At 46.6% G+C, this 19617-nt stretch overlaps 1 protein-coding gene across 2 annotated transcripts in view; it reads left to right on the top strand.

Moving 5' to 3' along the window:
- The first annotated feature begins 17351 nt into the window (after nt 1–17351).
- LOC144104987 (uncharacterized) overlaps nt 17352–19617 on the top strand; it is a 108373-nt gene continuing 106107 nt past the window's right edge. For both annotated transcript variants that reach the window (XM_077638208.1, XM_077638207.1), the window contains exon 1: nt 17352–17504. In XM_077638208.1, coding sequence (XP_077494334.1) covers nt 17409–17504 — 96 coding nt within the window. In that variant the 5' untranslated portion in view covers nt 17352–17408. The remainder of the gene's footprint in view (nt 17505–19617) is intronic.

The raw sequence follows: 19617 nt of genomic DNA, 5'->3' as shown, positions 1-19617 counted from the left end.
CGAGCCATGGAAAGAAAAATGATAGGTGTAACGTTAAGAGACCGGGAACGGGCAGAGTGGGTGAGGGAACAAACACGGGTTAATGACATTCTAGTCGAAGTCAAGAGGAAGAAATGGACTTGGGCAGGGCATATATTGCGAAGGCAAGATAACCGCTGGTCCCTGAGGGTAACGGAGTGGATTCCAAGAGAAAGTAAGCGTAGAAGGGGGTGGCAGAAAGCTAAGTGGGCGGATGAGATTAAGAAGTTTGCAGGCAAGGGGTGGATGCAGCTGGCAAAAGACAGGGTTAATTGGAGAGACATGGGAGAGGCCTTTGTCCTGCAGTGGGTGTAGTAAGGCTGATAATGATGATGATGATGATGAGTGGCGTGGACCGGATGTGCCACGCTTTCACCAATCTAAACTCTAATCCATAGTCCAATTTTACAAGCCACAAACCAATTATTAATAGAAAAAGGCATGAACTGTCCATGAAGAAAAATAAAAGAAGAAAATTGCGGCCTTTGCGGGAACCGAAAGCGCATCTGCGGAGTGTAAGACGGGGATGTGTACACTGCGCCACGTCAGTTTTTTTTCTTTATTGCATGGAAATAGTGCCGAAAAGCAAAATCTAAGCCTGACTACGCCACAAAACTCCAGGCCACCATACCCCTGCATGACCCCTCCTTCAAAACGATCAAAAGTCTGGGAAACACGCATATGCATCCAGATAGAGGAGTCAGCTAGGCGGCTCTTGCAGGGCAGATTATAATCCCCGCACCAAAGCGCATTGATCACGAAACAAAGATTTCGACGACAGTGCTGGTTCGGCGTGGCGGTCCATCCTGTGGCTCTCCCAGCGACTAAATTGTCCCAGCAAGATAAATAGATAATACGGCATAACGCAGGTTCTCAACACAGGCAAAAGCGAATACTGTAGGCTCTGATGTAAATGTCCTTCTGGATTCATTGTTCGATGTAATTTAATCGAAAAGAACACAGCATCAATGCACAGAATAAAACAATGGTCATTTGTCTCTTATGTATTGCACAGGCGGCAATGCACCGTCTATGGCGCAATCATCTACTTATCATGAAGTCTTGCCTTCACAGAGAGCGTGGATGTGTGCAGTTTACAGGAAGTTATTGCAGCAGAAGACCTGCACATTCGCTTAACACGTTTTAAAACACTGGGGTCAAGGAACTCCAGAAATGGCTCCCGATACAAGACACAAAGGAAACAAACACAGGAAGCAAATTCTCTGTAAGTGCCTGAGTTATCTGCCTTTTAGACAGGATATACAGGCAGTCTGAAGAAAAGCGCACAGTGGACAAATTGAAGGTGTCACCAGCTTCCTTAAGGAATCCCCATAAAGCCCCCACGAGTGTGTCCAGTCGGTGCGAATACGAAAGGCAAATGAGCACTGAGACGCCTAATATGCACAGCTACTAAAAGGTGTGGTTCGCCAATTTGAGAAAGAAAAAGACGCGAAACAAGTTAATGCACGAATAAGTGATCAGGGCCTATCCCACCAGACTCTAGAGAAAGAAATATGTTATCAAAACGCATGGGTTCCCATTGCGAAGGCCATACGAAGGCAGCAAATATTCTGCGCATCACCTGCACTTTCTACCTCGCACGGTGGAGAACTTACAGCGCATAGCCGGGTTTTGCGAATTAAAAAGTGTTGCAGATTTGAGCCCGAGCAAACTCTGACAGGTCCCTACCCATCCACGCCTGGGTTTGTCGCCTCATGTGGATGATCTGTGAATCCCAGTAGGCTCCACTGTTGCGAATTTGGTGAAGAGGAACGCCTAGGTAGTGAAAGGTCACGCAGTCTGAGCTTATGCCGCCAGATTGATTGGCGTTGTACCCCAAAAACCCAATCAAAACCCATTGGATTTATCTGAGCTAAGAGCCGCGACTTATAGCTCACAAAACTGCTCAGTAAAATGTAATGTCATAAGTACACTCTTTTTGACATAACAAAAGAGGGCGACATCATCTGCATAGGCTAAAATTTAGCATGGAATTAGAACCAGCTAAGCTACCAAATGCTTTACGTACACGCATACTATCCCGCTATGAAGACACATATTCTCATGTATTCGTGAACTGGATTCCACCAGTTCATCAAAATTTCGGGCGACATACACATGTATCAAGAACGGGCAACCATTCAGGTGGCCGGTACTGCGCAGAAATAAGCTCCCGCACCATAGCGCACTGTTCACTGAACAGAGACTTAGATGAACGAGGTGGTGCTGCGTGTCAATCCATCATGTGACTCTTCCACAGGCTAAACATTCCAGTCAGCATTAACAGACCGGTTCCACGTTTGCAGCTGAATAAAGGCACGGCTATTAAATGTAGAGTTGTCTTAGAAGCGTACGTGAGCAATTACGAGCATATAAATTGCAGATCTCGTAATTAGGAAGTATAAAAGTATGCTTCCGGCAAATTTACTTCTTGCTTGGCGTGTCGTAGGGCCATCATGCGGCATCCACTGAAAAACCCCCCTTGCAATGTACGATGTATGGCGCCATAATGCCAGCACTTATGCTTTCGCATTACCGCATGTAAGTTGTCTTAATTTCCTCCTTGAATTAAAAAAAAACGTACAGGAGCGTACTTTTGTTACGTGTGCAGAATCCCGTTTAAAAAAAAAAACATATCCGCAGGCGTCCACATTGACAGCGGCCTTTTCCCTCTTTCTCTCGTAATTTTTTCAATAAACCTCCTCCTTCCTTACCCCTGCGGTAATTGTGTTGTCCACATAGAAGTTAAAGCGTTACTGAGGTTATACATCTCTGGCGTACTAGACAAACCAATGAGAGTGAAGAGGTTGTTTTTATCTGCATCACATAATGGCTCCTCTATATAGATTTCGCTTTAAATATTTCAACAATGAAGTTAGCCTCACCTCGATTACCAATTACGGAGAACAAAGCAAACCCAGACACGAGTATTATTGTGTAATTCTGAATTTATTGCCTTGGATTACCTTTTTGCCACTTCTTTTAACTGCCAAGAACCACATTGCCAGCAATGTTTTTGATATGCCCGACAGCAGTGTAATATTTTTTAAAATTTGCTCAACCTCTATTTGTAACGTAATATACATGCAAGCGTAAAGTGTGACAGCGGTTTTTTCCTCTTTCTCTCTTGTTTATTCAACTTCACCTCTTTCCTTCAGCCGCAGTTGTGTAGTCCACTGAGAAGTTAAAGCCTTACTGAGAATTTACACCTCAGGCTTCTTAGATATGAAAAATGTTAATAGCATGCTGTTAGCACCATCGCAGAAACCTTTCTCTAAACAGATGTTTCCTTAAAAACATGTCAACCTTCACGTAAGGCCCAGTTTACAAATGGCGGTCGATACAAAAAACTCGTGCTTGAATATTTTTGTACCTTTGTAGGTTTGGTTCCCTTTCTTTACACTTCACAGATGCATCTATTTGCAAAGGAACCGAAGCCCAAAGCTTTGTTTTTCAAAGCGAGGAAAAGTTTCATTTGTTTATATAGATTCAGAAGCGCATGTGATGAAAAACTATCCGCAGTGGCGTGTTGCCTCTTTCTTTACTTTTTTTCGCTTTATCTCTCTCTCTTCTTCTCAATAGAATTTTTTCCAGTGCGGAATGATAAGAAATCCTTAGAATTGTTTTCAGAGCAGACAGGAAGGTTATTTGGTTCGCTTGCAGCGGGCACTCGAATGCTCTCGGCAGTCTGCAGATGTGGCTGGTTTAAGCTTTTCCCGCTGTCACATTTTAAACTCTCAACCTCTTCTTTCTGTGGCCGAAAAAGTGATATTCACTGAGAAGTTAGACAGGCACTCTAACTCTCCTCAATTTCTAGGCGTACAAAGAAGCGGGAAGGGCATACGGTTAGCCCCATCGCAGAAAGCGTCCTATATGTACATTTTGCCCTAAATTAATGACGAGATACACCTCAGGCCTCGTTTATACAATGGCGGCCAGCATAGCAAATACAGACGGGAATATGTGTGTGCAGTCCTTGCCTTGTTGCCTTAGCTTTTCTTCTAGTTAGTGCATTGGACTGCAAAAAATAAAAATACATGCACATCGATAGATTTGAATGAATTGACAACAGGTACATTTGGTTTCGATGGCAAGATAGCGAACAGTTAATGTATATCAGCAGCCATTCAAAGCGGCGGCCTTATTTGAATGCCTCTCTCTTGCTTTTTCAATTCCTTCACTTTTACGCTAGCTGAAAATATTACCTCAAGCAAGAAATCAGTTACTGAGAATCGAGTTTTCTTCGTTTATAGGCTTACGAAGGAACGTGAAGGGTGTATGAAAAGGTACATGGCAGAAAGGTTCTTTTAAACAGAATTTGATCTAGACAAACGAGGACATTACCGGCCGGTCTGGTGTAACCATGACGCATAAAATAAGAAACCCAATTACGAGAATTTTTCTCTTGTTCGGGACATGCTGCCTTCTATTTTCCTGTCACCGATTCCTGAATTCCAGAAGAAAACAAATACGGTGCAGTGTTCTTGAATCTACGTACATGTGGGTTATTTGTCTCTCTTGCACGACCGTAGGTGGTCAGAATATATCCATTACCTTCCAGCCGACTCGGTGGCTGACTGGTTATGGCGATTGGCTGCTGGTCCGAATGACGCGGCGTCATAAAGGCCACGGTGGTCTAATTTCGATGGAGCGGACATTTTTGAGGCCCGTGTACTGTGTGATGTCAGTGCATGTTAAAGAACCCCAGGTGGTCGAAATTTCCGGAGCCTTTCACTGCGGCGTCTCTCATAGCCTGAGTCGCTTTCGGACATTAAACTGACATAAACCATTACCTTCCGCTAACGTGCATGTTTTTTCCTTTTCTTTCTCAAATTTTTGCAGTCTCTCCCATGATCCATCTGCTTCATTAGGTGAGACGTGGACCGAGAAGTGAGAAAGTTAGTGAACGTTTTGTTCTTGACAAAGAAGATGGTGGGGAAAAGGCTTATTAAGCGCCTAGATATTCAGTGCTCGAAAGGTCGTCCGACGCCAGCCAAGTACACCAGGTAGAAGGTGAGGGTTTGAGGCGAAGGCTTATAGTATGGCTATTTTGCACTGAGAGTGTGCTAGTGATTAGCTTAGGGTGAGAGGCAGTTAAGGATGGATTGGTCAGAAAGCATGCGAAATTGGTGCAGGCGAGCGGGGGTAAGAAGGGTGCTGATGTGAAGCTTGGCGAGAACATGAGTCTGGGGTTCGGGGAGTTTCTGAAAAAAGTCACGGAGCTTGTGTAGTATTTCTTAATGGCTGGCCAGGAGCTCGCAGGCACCCAGATAATACATTCGTGCGTGAGCTTGTGCGTCAGCTAATTGTCTTCAATTCCAGCATGGCCAGGAATCCACTAACTGTGACAGTAGAAGGGGATAGATTAGCAAGGGCCACAGTGAGGTCATCCTGGAGGTCTGCAGGAATTTTGCGGTTTTGAAGGGAGTGAGTGGTATGCATGGAGTCTGTATATTGTGTATACTGATGGAGTGGGAACAGTACGATATTGACTGTACGGACCACAAGTGCGTAGGTGAGGCGAATGGTTGTGGAGGCCTTAGATGGAATAGGTGGCAGCGCCTAATTTTTTTGTGCCGAAGCCACCACGTCAGAGCATGTCACCGCCTGAAGAAAGGAAACGCGCCATGTTGCCTAGATTTTACATCTGGCTGAAGGAATGACACAAGTTAAGACAAGTCCAAATAGGAGTGCAGAGGCCGTCAATTTGAGGCAAAAGCCTTTTTTTCGAAGTACTGTCTTCCAAAGTTTAACAAATTGCGTCTTCATTGGCAGTTCTAGAAAATTATTGTTCAAGATTGTTCGACACATAGACAGGAAGAGAGCAACTTTCGGGCGCCTCACATGATAAACAGTAGTAGAGGCAATTTAGATTGAAGCTATAAGCTCTTAATAGGAATAAACTTTTGAGAATTTCGCATGTCTGAAAATTAATTTTAGGTTAAATTTTTCGCCAGCACTTGCAATCTCTTCTGAAACAGCGAAGCGCCACTATTTTCATTAAATTTTGAAATTGTCTTTGTGAAGCTAATTGTTTTAAGGGTCAATATAACACTTTCGGCGTAAACTCCCATATTAAGAGTAAAAAAAATATAATGTGGACAACCGCACGCTACAAATGAAAAATAACCGAATTGTCACTGACCACTACAAAGTTAAAGTTGAAAAAGTGCTTTTCGTTGTAGGCCAGAAACATTTAAAAAAGAGAGTCAAGTTGTTGCAGTGCCAGCGTCTGAGATATGTTGAGGAAAGCCAGGATTTTATTTCTTTCTCACTCATAACATTAGCAGCTGCGATCAGTGTGGAACATTATGTGCGGTGACGGCCAAATAGAGTGATTTCAGTTAATGGTTAAAAATGTGTTTGGGTGTGATGCTTATGGTAGCTAGTGCGTACCATATTATTCACTATTTTGATGAGATTTTCCGCAAAGCATTCCGAACGCTTTAAATAAATCGGAAATTTTATATTGCGCTGTAATAACGCTTTATCTTGACCGGATAATTTAATTATATTTCAAAATGCGTGGTGTACAGAAAACGTGCTTATTAAATAATTTGTACAGCCGTAAATGGGATTTTTGTGTATGCACACCAGAAATCGGTGTCTACACATATTAAAGCCAGCACGGGATGCCGCTTAGTATTGCCATTCTTCTTTGCATGAATTTGTAGTCCAGACGCACTAAGCAGCACTTCACCACTCGTAGTTTCAGTTATGACCTGAACAGCATTGCAAATCAAAGGAACTTTAAGATGGCGACTGCTTAGGAGGGTCATTCTTACCGCAGATATGATTGCTGCTGGAGCAGCATCTGTGTTTTCAAACGGAAGTACCTGAAGACGACTGTACCAAACGCCGCTATGCGTTGGCAGCAGTTTAGGTGCTTTGTTGCCACACCTGAAGGACTCATTAAGTAAAAAGCTTTTTTTTTTGCGAACAACAAATTACGCTTTTCAATGTTTTCGTAAGTAAAGATAATCAAATTACTCGACCATTTGGTTATGTTCGTTTGGTCCAGTAGAGCCAGCCATGTAGCGTTTTTTGACCCTCTGTGTAGCCTATTTAGCAGAAATTGGGAGAATTGGAATTAAATAAAGCAAAAACCTAGGGACCATTTTTAGCTTTAACCCTAGCAATTCGATCTATACATGTCTTAGGAAACTACTGCAAAATATTTCATACAAAAATTTTCACTCCAAATTTATTTAAAGATGCGCAAAGGTTGAAATTTTCCTCTTATTTAACGGTTCTGCTCTGAACATAAATGATGTCATACACGATGTATCGCTCCTGGGACGACAAGCTTTAGCAATAAGTGCTTATGTGCCGAGACAATCCCTTGCGGTACGGAATTGTCCCTGAAAAACATCTAGAAATACTCAAGTTAAGGCAAATTATTATAATTTGAAACATAATGTTTCAGGAAAAATAATTTTTTTCACTAAAAGCGGGCCTATACACGTCTATTAGGACTCCTATCAAGTGGTCTGAACTTTTTAGCGAAGTATAGAATTTAAGAAATTAGGAGCGCGTGCTTTCCCGTTGATTGACTCTTTCTAGTCGGATTTCGGACCCATTGTTTACGTCAAAAGTAAAACGAAGCAAAGAACAGATGAAGGGCGACTTAATTATGGCGCACACAAAAAGCTACAGTGACTGTTACGGTGCATAACAAAAAAGAAATCTAGTGAAAGCCGGCCTCCAAGTGGTGCTCCAGCTGCTGTTCGACTCGTGCTTACAGCCCCGGCTTTCAAGAGGGGCCCGATGTGCGCTGTTTTCATTAGAAATGAATTCGAAGTGGAGAAACGAGTAACAGAGGTACAAACTGAATTCAGTACGTTACTTTACATTACATCGAGATAGAATGGCTGCAACACTACAGAGAGAGAGAGAAGGAGAGCAATTACTTTCATTAGAACGTGTCCAGAGGTTGACGGGCCTCCGAGGCGCAGCCTGGTCTCAGCCATGTCCCCCTTCCCCTTCAGCCGTCGACCGCGATCTCCTTGATCTCAACTGCGGCCAGGGCGAGGCGGAGGATTTTACGTTGTGCCTTTTCTTCTGTTTGAGAAGAAGTACCTCTCAGCAATCTTTTGGTCTGTCAGGTTCTCCAAAGCTAGGACACGTCCATATTATGTGGATCATGTCCGGTATGCCCTTGCAAGGTTTGCACCTGGGGCCGGAAATATCCGAGTGCCACTTGATACAATGCTGGGGATTTGGGAATAGTCGTATTTGTAGCTTACGCCACACAGACTCTTCGCTTTTGTTGAGCTGCTCATACACTATAGGAAGTACCGCTCTGCCTCATTTGTAATAATTTACGATTTCTAGAAACGCACGAAGATCTTCAGAGAACTGCAGGGTCTCCCCATCGCGCGAATTGGACGGGGTTGCATATGCGACACCATTGAGATCCCAGATGGTAGCTAATCCTCGAACCAGTGCATATGCTTTCTCGTTCTCCTTAACCCTTGGTGGACAGTTGTCGAAAGAGCACGACTTGTGCCGCTGGCAGGCCACCGGCCAACGCGAGTGCTGCTACGGTTGAAATGCGGCCCACGTCTATTTATAATCGCTGACTTTGAGTCACAATTATTCTGACCCGTTGTTGACTTAGAGACAGCGCAATGGCCAACTCTTCCGCCTCCGTTGCGATCGAGTGTCGGGTGCTGCTGCACGCTACCGGACTCTCGTTTTCCCTAGTTGTTACCGATGTTGGCAACAATACTATCGCTAGATCTAGCACACCGCTCAAGAGAGCAGGCGCAGTTAATGCAGTCATCCGCTCCTTGTTCTCACCTCAGATTCACTTCGGTCGGCAGCAGGTTCTGGGAACAACCTCTTTAAAGCCGGCCGTCTGCGGCCCCGGCTAGTCTGCAAACAAACCATCAACACCCGCAGATCAACGCGCAGCTGCTCACTAAAGCTGCTTTTTCCTGCCGAGTTCATCCTTCCGGGGCCGCTCGACAGAAAAAAAGGTGTAGCCCAATGAAACGAAGCCATGAAAACAAGAGGAGTATACGCTCGAAGCAAATACACGAAGCCTCAATGATGCACGACTGTAGGTAAGAATCAAGCTCCATTACGACGCCGCCACCTGGATGCCAACTGGTAGCATAACCGAGCCGCAGCAGCGCTTGTGCAAAACTTCACAGTATGGTGCTTTTTCCGTCATAAGCAAACGTAGGCGGTGCGATTAGCTCAATACCACCTGGTGATAAACCGGCGAAGCATGATTCGTCGTGTCGAGCATGGCTGCACTCTCTTGAGCTTGAACAAACAAAAGAACGCGCACGTGAGGCGCCCGTGCCGCACGCGCATGTGTGCCGGATCGTCAGCGCGTGGAAGCCTCACAAACTGTTCGCTAATATACCAAGCTGCTCACTGTTTTCAAGCCTGGACCTCAGCGAATCCTACCAAGTCTTCGTGGTACAGATGACCACAGGTTTTGTTCGCACTAGAAATGCATAAACTGGCGATTTTAATATACGAAGAATTTTTTTTGAGTGTCCTGTGCGCCCAATATATCTGAAAGGAAGCATAACAAATTTTGACGAGCATTCGAAAGATGCTTGTGTGCTTGAATGGTTGGTTGGTTGTGAAACTTTATTTCCAGCGGATATAGAGGAGCGACACGAAGTCGCCCCCCGCTTAAACGGCGGCCGCTATCCCTTGGGCAGCGGCGGCGTCTTCAGCCAGCTGGAGGAGCTTGATCTGTATCCCCGGGTCGGTGCTGAGCAATAGAGCCTCCCAATGAGCAGAGTCGGTAATGAAGTGACTCGCGGGTAGGGACTGCGGGCAGTTCCAGATCATATGATTTAGATCGGCTTTCGCATCACAATTTTTGCATTTGTTTGAGTAGAGTCTCTTCGAATAGAAGCTACACAATTGGGGATTGGTATAGGTGTTAGTTTGAAGTTTACGCCAGGCTTTGGCCTGTTCCTTGGAGAGCGTTTTATCTGCTGGGGGGAATCTGAGTCTTGCAAGCCTGTAGTGCTGCAGGATTTATCTGTAAGAAAACAACCTGTCCTTGCCAGAGTATAGGGCGGGTGGGCTGCACGACCCAGCTCGGCGGGACAGTTCTCGAGCTAGGTTATGAGCCGCCTCATTACCAGCAAGGGAAGCATGAGCAGGCGTCCAGATTAGGCGAATGCGCCGCGTGGGCTGATAATTTAGCAGAATCCGTGCTGCTTGTGGGGAGATTCTTCCAAACGTGTAGTTACGTATAGCCAATTTTGAGTCGCTGACAATGGTTTCTGCCGAGGATCCCACAATGGCTAGAGCAATGGCTGTTTCTTCTCCAACATGTGTGTGCTGAGTGCGTATAGTGCCCCCAGTTATGAGTGTACCACGTTCCGTGGTTACCACAGCTACCATCTTGTCAGCCGAAGAATCTGCCGCATCTACATATACCACAGAGGTATCATTAAGAAAGCGTTTGCCTAATGATTTGGCTCTCTCTGTACGACGTTCAGCGTGGAAATCTGGGTGCATGTTCCGAGGTAGTGGAGGAATGACCAGAAGGTGGCGTATATGTTTGGGAAGGTCAGTTGTGGGTCCGCCTTGTCGTTCGTATGTTATGCCTAGTGTGGACAGAATGTGTCTGCCAGTTGGTGTGGCCGATAGTCGTTCGTACTGCGAGACGGTTATCGCTTCAATAATCTCGCTTAGGGTGTTATGAAGACCGAGACCTAACACTTTCTCAGTCGCTGTGTGCATGGGTAGCCCAACTGCCTGTTTGGCGCATTTTCTGATTATGGCCTACACTTTTTCTTTTTCAGCTGACTTGAGATGTAGGTAAGGGCATACGTAAGCTATGCGGCTTATCACAAAGGCTTGTACTAAACGGAGAGCATTGCTTTCCCTCAAGCCCGAGTGGCGGTTACTAATGCGGCGAATGAGTCGCATAATTTGCTTCGAGGTTCCCTGAAGCTTCCGAATTACGTCACCATTGAAGCCGTGTTCTTGTAGAGTTAGGCCCAAGATTTTAATTTTGGGCACTCGAGGAATGGGGACTCCGCCAATACTGAGTTCGATGGCCGGTGGGGTTTGCGCAAGGGATCTGATGTTGCGGAATATGAGAAATTCAGATTTGGCTGGAGAGCACCGCAGCCCCCTAGGGTCTACATAGTTCCCCACGATATCTATTGCATGCTGTAGTCTCTCCTCGATTTCGGCATCACTGCCCTCGGCGGTCCACAAGGTGGTATCGTCAGCATAGAGGCTGTGGTGGAGTTGCGGAACCTGCGCTAATTGGTGTGGATGTTTCAACATTGCAACGTTGAAGAGAAATGGTGATAGGACCGATTCCTGCGGGGTGCCCTTGTTGCCGAAGGGGAAGTCATGCGAGTGGAGACCTCCTACTTGAAAATGCGCCTTTCTACCTGAGAGAAAGTCGCGGATATAGTTGAAGGTGCGGGCTCCCACCCCGAGTTCATGAAGGTTCTCCAAGATCGCATCATGTCTGACATTGTCAAAGGCCTTTTCCAGGTCAAGTCCAAGAATTATTCTGGTGTCCCGCGTTTTTGCCTCAATAATCTGATGTTTGAGCTGAAGCATTACATCCTGCGCAGAATGTTTTGGTCGAAATCCAATCAAGGTTGGAGGGTACAGCTCGTTCTCCTCCATAAACCGGTTGAGGCGGGTATGAACTACGTGCTCCATGAGCTTACCTACACAAGACGTGAGCGAAATCGGCCTGAGGTTCTCAAGGCTGAGTGCCTTCCCTGGCTTTGGGATGAGAATGATCTCTGCCGTTTTCCATATTTGTGGGATCGAGCCCTCCGACCAGCATTTCTGCATATACTCAGTTAGTGACTGTAGCGACACTTCATCCAGGTTGCGGAGGATCTTGTTGGATACTGCATCTGGGCCAGTGGCGGATATGCAGTTTAGCCTGGCAATCTCTGCCCTAACCTCATCCACAGTAATGGGGGAGTCGAGCTGCGTGTCTTCCGAACCAGCATAATCTGGGAAGGCTTGGATAGGAGCACTGCCAATATATCTATCTTTAAGTTCAAGGAAAAGGTCGTCTGGTGGGCTTGCATACTCATGCACAAGCTTCTGCAGGTTCTGCCTCTGGGTGGTTCTGCTACCTGTAGGGTCAAGTAGAGGACGGAGCAAGTGCCAAGTCTTAGAGAGTCCCATATTGCGATCCATTTGGTTGCATATGTCATCCCAGTTTTGTTGAGTAAGTTTAGCTGCATGATCCTCGATCTCCTTGTTTAGCCTAGCCATTCTTCTGCGCAGATTGCGGTTCCACCGCTGTCGTTTGAGTCGGTTCTCGAGTCCTCTCTTTGCCTCCCATAGGTGAAGAAGCCGGCTGTCCGCAATCTCCAGGTGGTCAGCCTGGTCTAACGTATGGGTGACTGCTTTGGCATCTTGACAAAGATCCTGTGCCCAGATATCTATGTCTAGTGTTTCGGGGGTATCAGCTTCTCGGGCGGCTCTTTTAGCGCGGAATGTGTCCCAATCGACAAGGGTGGGGGCTCGAGCGCTATGACGTTTGGGGCCAGTTGAGGTCACTATTTCCAATATGTAGTGATCGCTGCCGAAATTTTGTTGAGTGCCCGAATTTTTAGCAAAAGTCAGATCGGGAGACGTATCCCTGGAAACACTGTTACCGCAGCGGGTGGGGACTAGTGGATCTGTAAGAAGAGTCAACCGACACTGTTGGGCGGTTAGCCACAGTTTTCTACCTTTAATGTCCTCCTGTGCGTAACCCCAAGCCGGGTGTTGGGCATTAAAGTCTCCCGTGAAAATGACGGGGTGATTGCCAGCGAGTTTCAGGGTCGCCTGAAAAAGCGGGCCGAAGCTTGCTTTCCGTAACTTTGGGCTGCTATAGACATTCAGCACAAACAGACTGTGGTCGGGTTTCCTAGGCGGAATTAATTCGACTAGCACGTGTGTGACATTTGTGACTGGGGTATCGTGCTGTACTACCGTAATATTTCGTTTGACAAGAGTCGTGACTCCAAGCGTTCCACCCCCCGATGAAAAGGATTGATACCCAGCTAGCTTGCTATTAGTTTGTGTCTCTTGTAGTGCGATTAAGTCCGGTCCGCCCCTATTGTTGAAGAATTGTTGGAGTACAGCTCATTTGCGGCTAAATCCTCGGCAGTTCCACTGCCAGATGGTGTAATTGGGTTGTGGCGCCATGTTGTTGCTAGTCGGATACCGCTTCAGAAGAAGCGGGTTTGCGAATTTTGTGAGGAAGGAGCCTGCTCTCTGCTTCCTGCTGCCAGCTGCCTAAGTTAATTAATTCCTGCCGGTGTCTGCATAATTCTTCCATGATGGAAGTCATTGTAAGCTGCACTTGAATGAGGGTGCTGTTAGTCTGCGTTTGCGCTTCTTCAATTTTGTGAATGGTGTCGGCTAGTGTTTGGCCTTCGGACAGGGAATCGCCTGCTTTTCGCTTAGGCGGGGGTGCCCGCGTTGATTCAGCATGCATGTCCGCTCCGGCGGAGGTAGAGGGGGTAGGGTATTTGGCGCCATCTGTCGTAGGCGGTGACGCAGCCTGCATTTGTTGCTGTTTTAGAGCGGCATTTTCTTTCTTTAGGTCCTCGACCTCACGAAGTAATTTCCCTACCAGCGCTTTCAGGTCTGCTAGCTCAGAGGTGTTGGAGTTAGATTTCTGGGAGGCTTTATCTGCCCAGCCTACCTTTTGCGTGCCGACGGCGTCCTGGTTCAAACCGGGGTTCCGTGGCTGATGTGAAGGAGCCCTGGATTTGGAGGCGGACCGGCCTCTCGGTTCCAGTCGTGGAAAGGAGCTGGATCGATGTCTATAATTTGTTCGTCCGTTGCTTTTGGAGCGGCTGCGCCGCTCTTTAGACTGCGGCGACTCTTGGCTATGCTGGGTCAGATGTTGGCGTTCCTGTTCCCAGCGGCGTTTGCTGACAATGTATGGAGTGCGGTAGATTTCGCGGCATTTGTTGCTGCCCAGTTCATGGCCCTTACCGCACAAGGCACACTCAGGCTCGCAGCTATGTGTCTCAGGAGGACTGGCCACGCCGCATCCGCGGCAGCGAGCGTTTTTCGGGTCCGGGCAAACGTCTCTGCGATGTCCGAGTTGTCCGCACAAAGAACACACTTGGTATTTTTTTTGTAGAGGCAGCAGCGAATCATGCCACCACCGAAGCTGATCCAACGGGGAACTCGCTCACCGTGGAAGAGAATGAGGACCGTCTGCGACTGCGCACCCATGCGCCGGACTCCACATATTGGAGGATTCCTTGGATGCTGAAGGTTCGCAAGGATGTCAGCGTCCGATAGATGTTTCGGAACGCCTTGGATCACTCCTTTACCACTGCCATCCGGCGTGGCGACATACGAGGTGATGGCGATCTTGTTCTCGCCGTAGATGAGCTCCTTGATGTTTAAGTAGCGTTCCACTCGTACCGCGGAACGGGTGGCCACCAGTATGGTGTGTTGCTTGAAGTTGAGTAGCATGCAGTCTTCAGATGATTCTGCCAAGGTGAGGCCCGCCGCGTCCCGGATGAGTTGAAAGATGCCGAGTTGGCCACAGCTCTTGAGTATACGGAGGCCGCCCGATGGCCGGAATATCACCTTGGTTAGGCCCTTGGGTAGGCGAGGTAGGTTCGACGCCACTGATTGTCGAGCAAGTCGTCGGCCAAGCTTTTTCGCAGAGGAGTCGGTAGAGTGCCGCATGCTGCCCTGTCCGTGGGCGCGATCGGTTCCATTGTGTGCCGCGGGGTTATTCCTTTGGCGTTCGTGACCGGAGCGTTTCGATTCACCGACGGTGAGCCAACCATATTGGTGCGAAACTTCTTCGGGGCTAATGTCAGTCCCCTCCACGGTGACTTCCATGTCCAATGTTGGAGGAAGGTCCCACTCAGATAATGCGGCACACCCCCGTCAGAACGGGGTCGCTAGGCCTGGCGTGGGCCTAGCGGGCCGTGCGTACCGGCGAGAGCCGAAACGCAGAAAAGTCCGCAGAAACAGACAAAAAGGGGCTTGCCGATGCGTCCGACGGCGTTATCCGAGTTTCGAAGACGAAATCCAGGCAAGAGCGGTGTTGACCGTCGCTGAATTCAGCGGTTGGCATGGGTGAAGCGAGGAGCGTTCGCGCGAGCGTACGATCCACGCCACGTCCGAGCCGGTTCTTGGTTTGGGAGGTGGAGAGGGGAACGAACAGCACCAGAATCTCTATGCCATACTAGCTAGGATGGGAGGCAGCAAGTTTCGTCTAAACAAGAACGAATCTGTACTCGCGGCTGCAGAGGTCACCCCGCACGCTTCATTATCAACAGGAGTGCAGTTTCTCCACCTTTTCGATGCAGTGCGATTAATGAAGCTTCTGGACTGAAAGAAAAGCGACCATTAGAATAATTTCTTGGGCCGTTCAGTTTCAGTACAAGTTCCTGCACAGGGCATCGTAAAACCTTGAAACCCTTCACTGCTTGCTTCGAGAGAAAGGAGCCTTGAGGATGATGGTTAAGAAGCCAGGACATTGGGGAAAATCTAACCACTAATACAGTCATCATCAGAGTCCACTTGTTGCGACCTTAACCCAATTTTGCTGCTAACTTGCGATGCCTGCCCTTACAGTCATCTACTCGTTTTGAGCCATGTGGAACAAGACATCTCGCAGACACCAGTCAAATTTGTGTCCAGAAAATTGATGATTACCAAGCGCAACTATTCAGGAACTGGTTGTGAACTTTTGTCAGGGGTTTTAGAACTTAAGAAATTATTACATCTATGGCGAAATTTCAAGATAAATTAGAAATTAAGTCAAGAAGTTAAATGGTCTTTGCTCAATGCAGTGGAAGGAATGAAAAAACAGGCGTTCCCAAATATCTCCTTTATTATTTGATCTCGACATCCCGTACCCGAATATCTTCATCAGGTAGAAATTCAATTTCTCTCTGGTAGTCTATCGAGACTAGTAGATGGTGTCCTCATTAGGCTAAGATACAGGAGTTGTTTTTGCAGCAAAGGCACAGAACAACTACTCGACGGGCCGTTTTTCAATGCTCCTCCGTACTCAAATAACAAAGGCGCGTCCGGTGATGCCAGATATTCTCCAGGGAGAGCGCTGCAATCTTTACCTCTTATGAGCGTGAGATGGAGACGCGGCTAAAAGAAGTTTAAAGACATGACGTTACATACCAGTACGCCACGTTCTCATTCTGTCGAGCCATGTTACTAAGAACGTCGGAGATCCGGGAAAATCCGAAATATGTTGGTCACTCAGCACACTTTTTATTACTCGTGCAGCTCTCCCAATAAGCAGAGGGGAAAGTTGCGCGAGTTGGTGAACGTTTATGATGTAATATAAAGAGAAAAGAAAACGGGAAAGACAGGACGGCGCAGAGAAGCGCTTGACTACGTCGTCCTGCCTGTCTTCCGTGTTTCTGTGTGCTATATTTTACATCATCTCTAAATAAGCTTGCATTTATGGGGATATCATTTTCATATGAGTCATGAAGTATTCAGTCAAGGAGCCAAACGTATGCTTGGGTGTAGCGGTGTGATCTCGTTATATTACAGACTGATGCCTCTCGATTGCAAACAGGTCCTTGAGAGCAGCTCTTCATAAATAATCGCAAATTCGAAACAGAAAAGCAGAAGTTGTGTGCTATAATTGTAAAATATATTCAAATATTACAGCTGCAACATAAGCATAAACATAAAAGTAACCTGGCTGATGGATACTGAGCACTAGTGCAGTTAAGTTAGAGCTGATGGTATGAAGATAACTGCGTCAAAGCGGTAACTCGACTCGCATATAAGTCCTCTTCAGAAACCAGCATGTTTGTAAGCTTATTTCGGTCTGTTCTAGTTGCCCTCATTTGGATTTGTTGAAGCTGGTGATGCGTCAGCCTTTAGATCATGAACCATTCTGATATTTGTTTGAGTTACGAAGACACTATGCCTTAACAAAACATTCCTTCATTTGAAAGGCATCGCCTTGTAAACTGAAACCACACTCGGAGACTAAAGGCATGCTTATTTCTCCTGAGACGAGTGGAGCACTCAATAAGTAACACAAATGGGATGCCTATAAAGATCACTTTCATTAGTATGGGGTGGATCATTTTGTTTAAATTTTGTTTTGAATGTTTCTGCTGTATTAGGTATTTCTGCTGCCGTTCCTAAGGCACAGTCCTGCGGGGCCCACAGCAAGTACTGCATTTTTCTATGGAGGATGTATGGCCTCTACATGTCAATTTGTTCAGCTGCTGCTATAGAGGCATCCCCTATGCAGATGCCAGATTGATACATTTGCTCCTTATGCATCAACTGCTTGAAACGGCGCGTATGTTCCAGAAAATTTCTCGCGCTTCCCCCACTTTCATTCAGCAAGAGCTGAAGACAGTGCTTGCTGCCCTGCGCTTTCAAGATACGCTTGGCACAGACAGAAGATGTCCAAATTCAACATATTCAGGGACGTCCCGGTTGAGCAAATGGCTCTTAGGAGCGAAATCGCTAATAGAAGCGGCCATCATTTCTACTTTCAGGTAGGTACACTAAGGTTTTTGGCAACGTAACTTTAAAACACATTCTAGGGATACACGGCTGGACATCTCTGAACGCAAATACGCCAACTTCACCATGCTGTATTAAGGCAGGGAAGAAACTGAGTTGATGCTTTCTTATAAGTATTATTTTCTATTCTTGCTTTTCTGGTATTCCTCTTTTAGCAGTGAGGGCAAATATTTTTCTGAACGCGTTGCAGTTATTGGATTACTTGTAATGAGTTACATTTTCTTAGAATTTGTGTAATTAATTCATTACTTTTTCAAAGGGTAACCTTTCGGGTAATTCATTAGGTTTTCCTGTATTTGATTACTGGCAATTACTTAATTTTTTTCTCAAAAAGAAATAAGGAATGTTGCAACTTAAAGAACCTGTACTTACCGGGAAACACGGTTGTGTTTCCATCGTTATAAACTGGATCGACTGTGAAGAAGCGTCGCGCAAGATCATGTCCACACCATAACCGGGTCACCACCATTTTCTAGGGCAGTGGTTGTACCGGGATACATCACGTGAACGCTCTGCAAGCACCGCTTTCTCCCGCCCCCCCCCCCCCCCCCCTCTCAGAAGACGCCATTGCTTACTTCCTCACTGCATCCAACTCAGAGGGGTTAGGGTTTGGGGTTGTGGGCAATCGACATGAGGTTTCATCGCGTACAACAAGAAAGGGGCACAACACCCTGCTCGTACCCTGCTCGTTGCTGTATAAAGCTGTAAGCGCTAAATAAAAGTCGTTTATGAGAAGTTTAACGTTCGTATTGAGACACTTCCTCGCTGTGTGCTATGGAATCTCATGCAAACTCAGAGGCTCACGGACAAAGCATAGAGCAACAACGAAGCTATGCGCTCGCAAAGGAAGCAATGCGCAACCACGAGCCCTTGAGCAAGGTGTTCATACGTTATAATACTGGCCTTTCTTTTGGCACTTGCTTTAAGGGTTCAGCATTGCTGCTAGTCTCTTCGCGAGGCAATTTTGGAAAATTGGTAAAGACAACTTCGAAAGGTAAAAATTAACAAGGTGTAACAAAACATCAATGAAGCCGCAGTAGCACAGTGCATTCTGAGTTCGCTTTATGGCAATAAAAGTTGGGAGGATAATAACGCGGTAGTTATCGATTAGTTTCCTCAAATTGATCTGCCTTTGTTCCGGAGCTACAACTGACCACTGTAGCAGAGTAATTGTAATGGGTTACTTATTCTGCGTAACGTGTACAAGAATGTTAAGGCAAAATGCTGCCGAACATGAGGACATGGGTTCGATCCTGTCCTCCGCGGCCACGTTTAAGCTCATAGGGAAGGTAAGACACCACTGAAATGAGAGACCTTTGCGCATGCGAGAGGACTCCCGGTGGGAAAAACAATCTAAGGCCCTCTGCAGCAGCCTTATAGTAGTCCACGTCTCTACTTAGAGGTGTTAAACCAAACATACCATCATCATCATCATCAGCCAGGTACACCACTGCAGGGCAAAGGCCTCTCCAATGTGGTTCAAATCAACCCTATCCTTTGTCAGCTGCGCGCACCTTTTGCTTGCAAATTTCTTAATCTCGTCCGCCCACCTAGTCTTCTGCCGCCCCCTGTTGCGCTTGCCTTCTCTTGGAATCCACTTTATAACCGTTAAGGACCAGCGGTTATCTTGCCTTAACGTTACACGCCCTACGGAAGCCCATTTTGTCCTCTAGATTTCAACTAGGATGCTATAAACACGCGTTTATTCTCTCACCCACTCTGGCCGCTTCCGTTCTCTTAACATTACACCTATCATTTTTGTTTCCATGGCTCGCTGCAGAGTTCTTAAGTTAAGCTGAACCCTTTTTGTTAGCCTCCACGTTTCTGCCCCATAGGTGAATACCCGCAGGATACAGCTGTTCTACACTTTTGTTTTGAGGGATATTGGTAAACTACCATTGATGATCTGAGAGAACCTGCCATGAGCGCTTTACCCCATTCTTATCCTTCTAGTTCTCCTCTCATGGTCCGGATCTGCAGCCACTACCTGCGCCAAGTAGACGTATCCCCTTACCACGTCCAACATCTCGCTGCCAATTGTAAACTGCTGTTCTCTTCCTAGACGGTTGACCATTACTTTGGTTT

This window comes from Amblyomma americanum, chromosome 9, assembly GCF_052857255.1.
Source record: "Amblyomma americanum isolate KBUSLIRL-KWMA chromosome 9, ASM5285725v1, whole genome shotgun sequence".
Classification (NCBI taxonomy): domain Eukaryota; kingdom Metazoa; phylum Arthropoda; class Arachnida; order Ixodida; family Ixodidae; genus Amblyomma; species Amblyomma americanum.
This window is presented reverse-complemented; position numbering and strand designations above follow the sequence as displayed.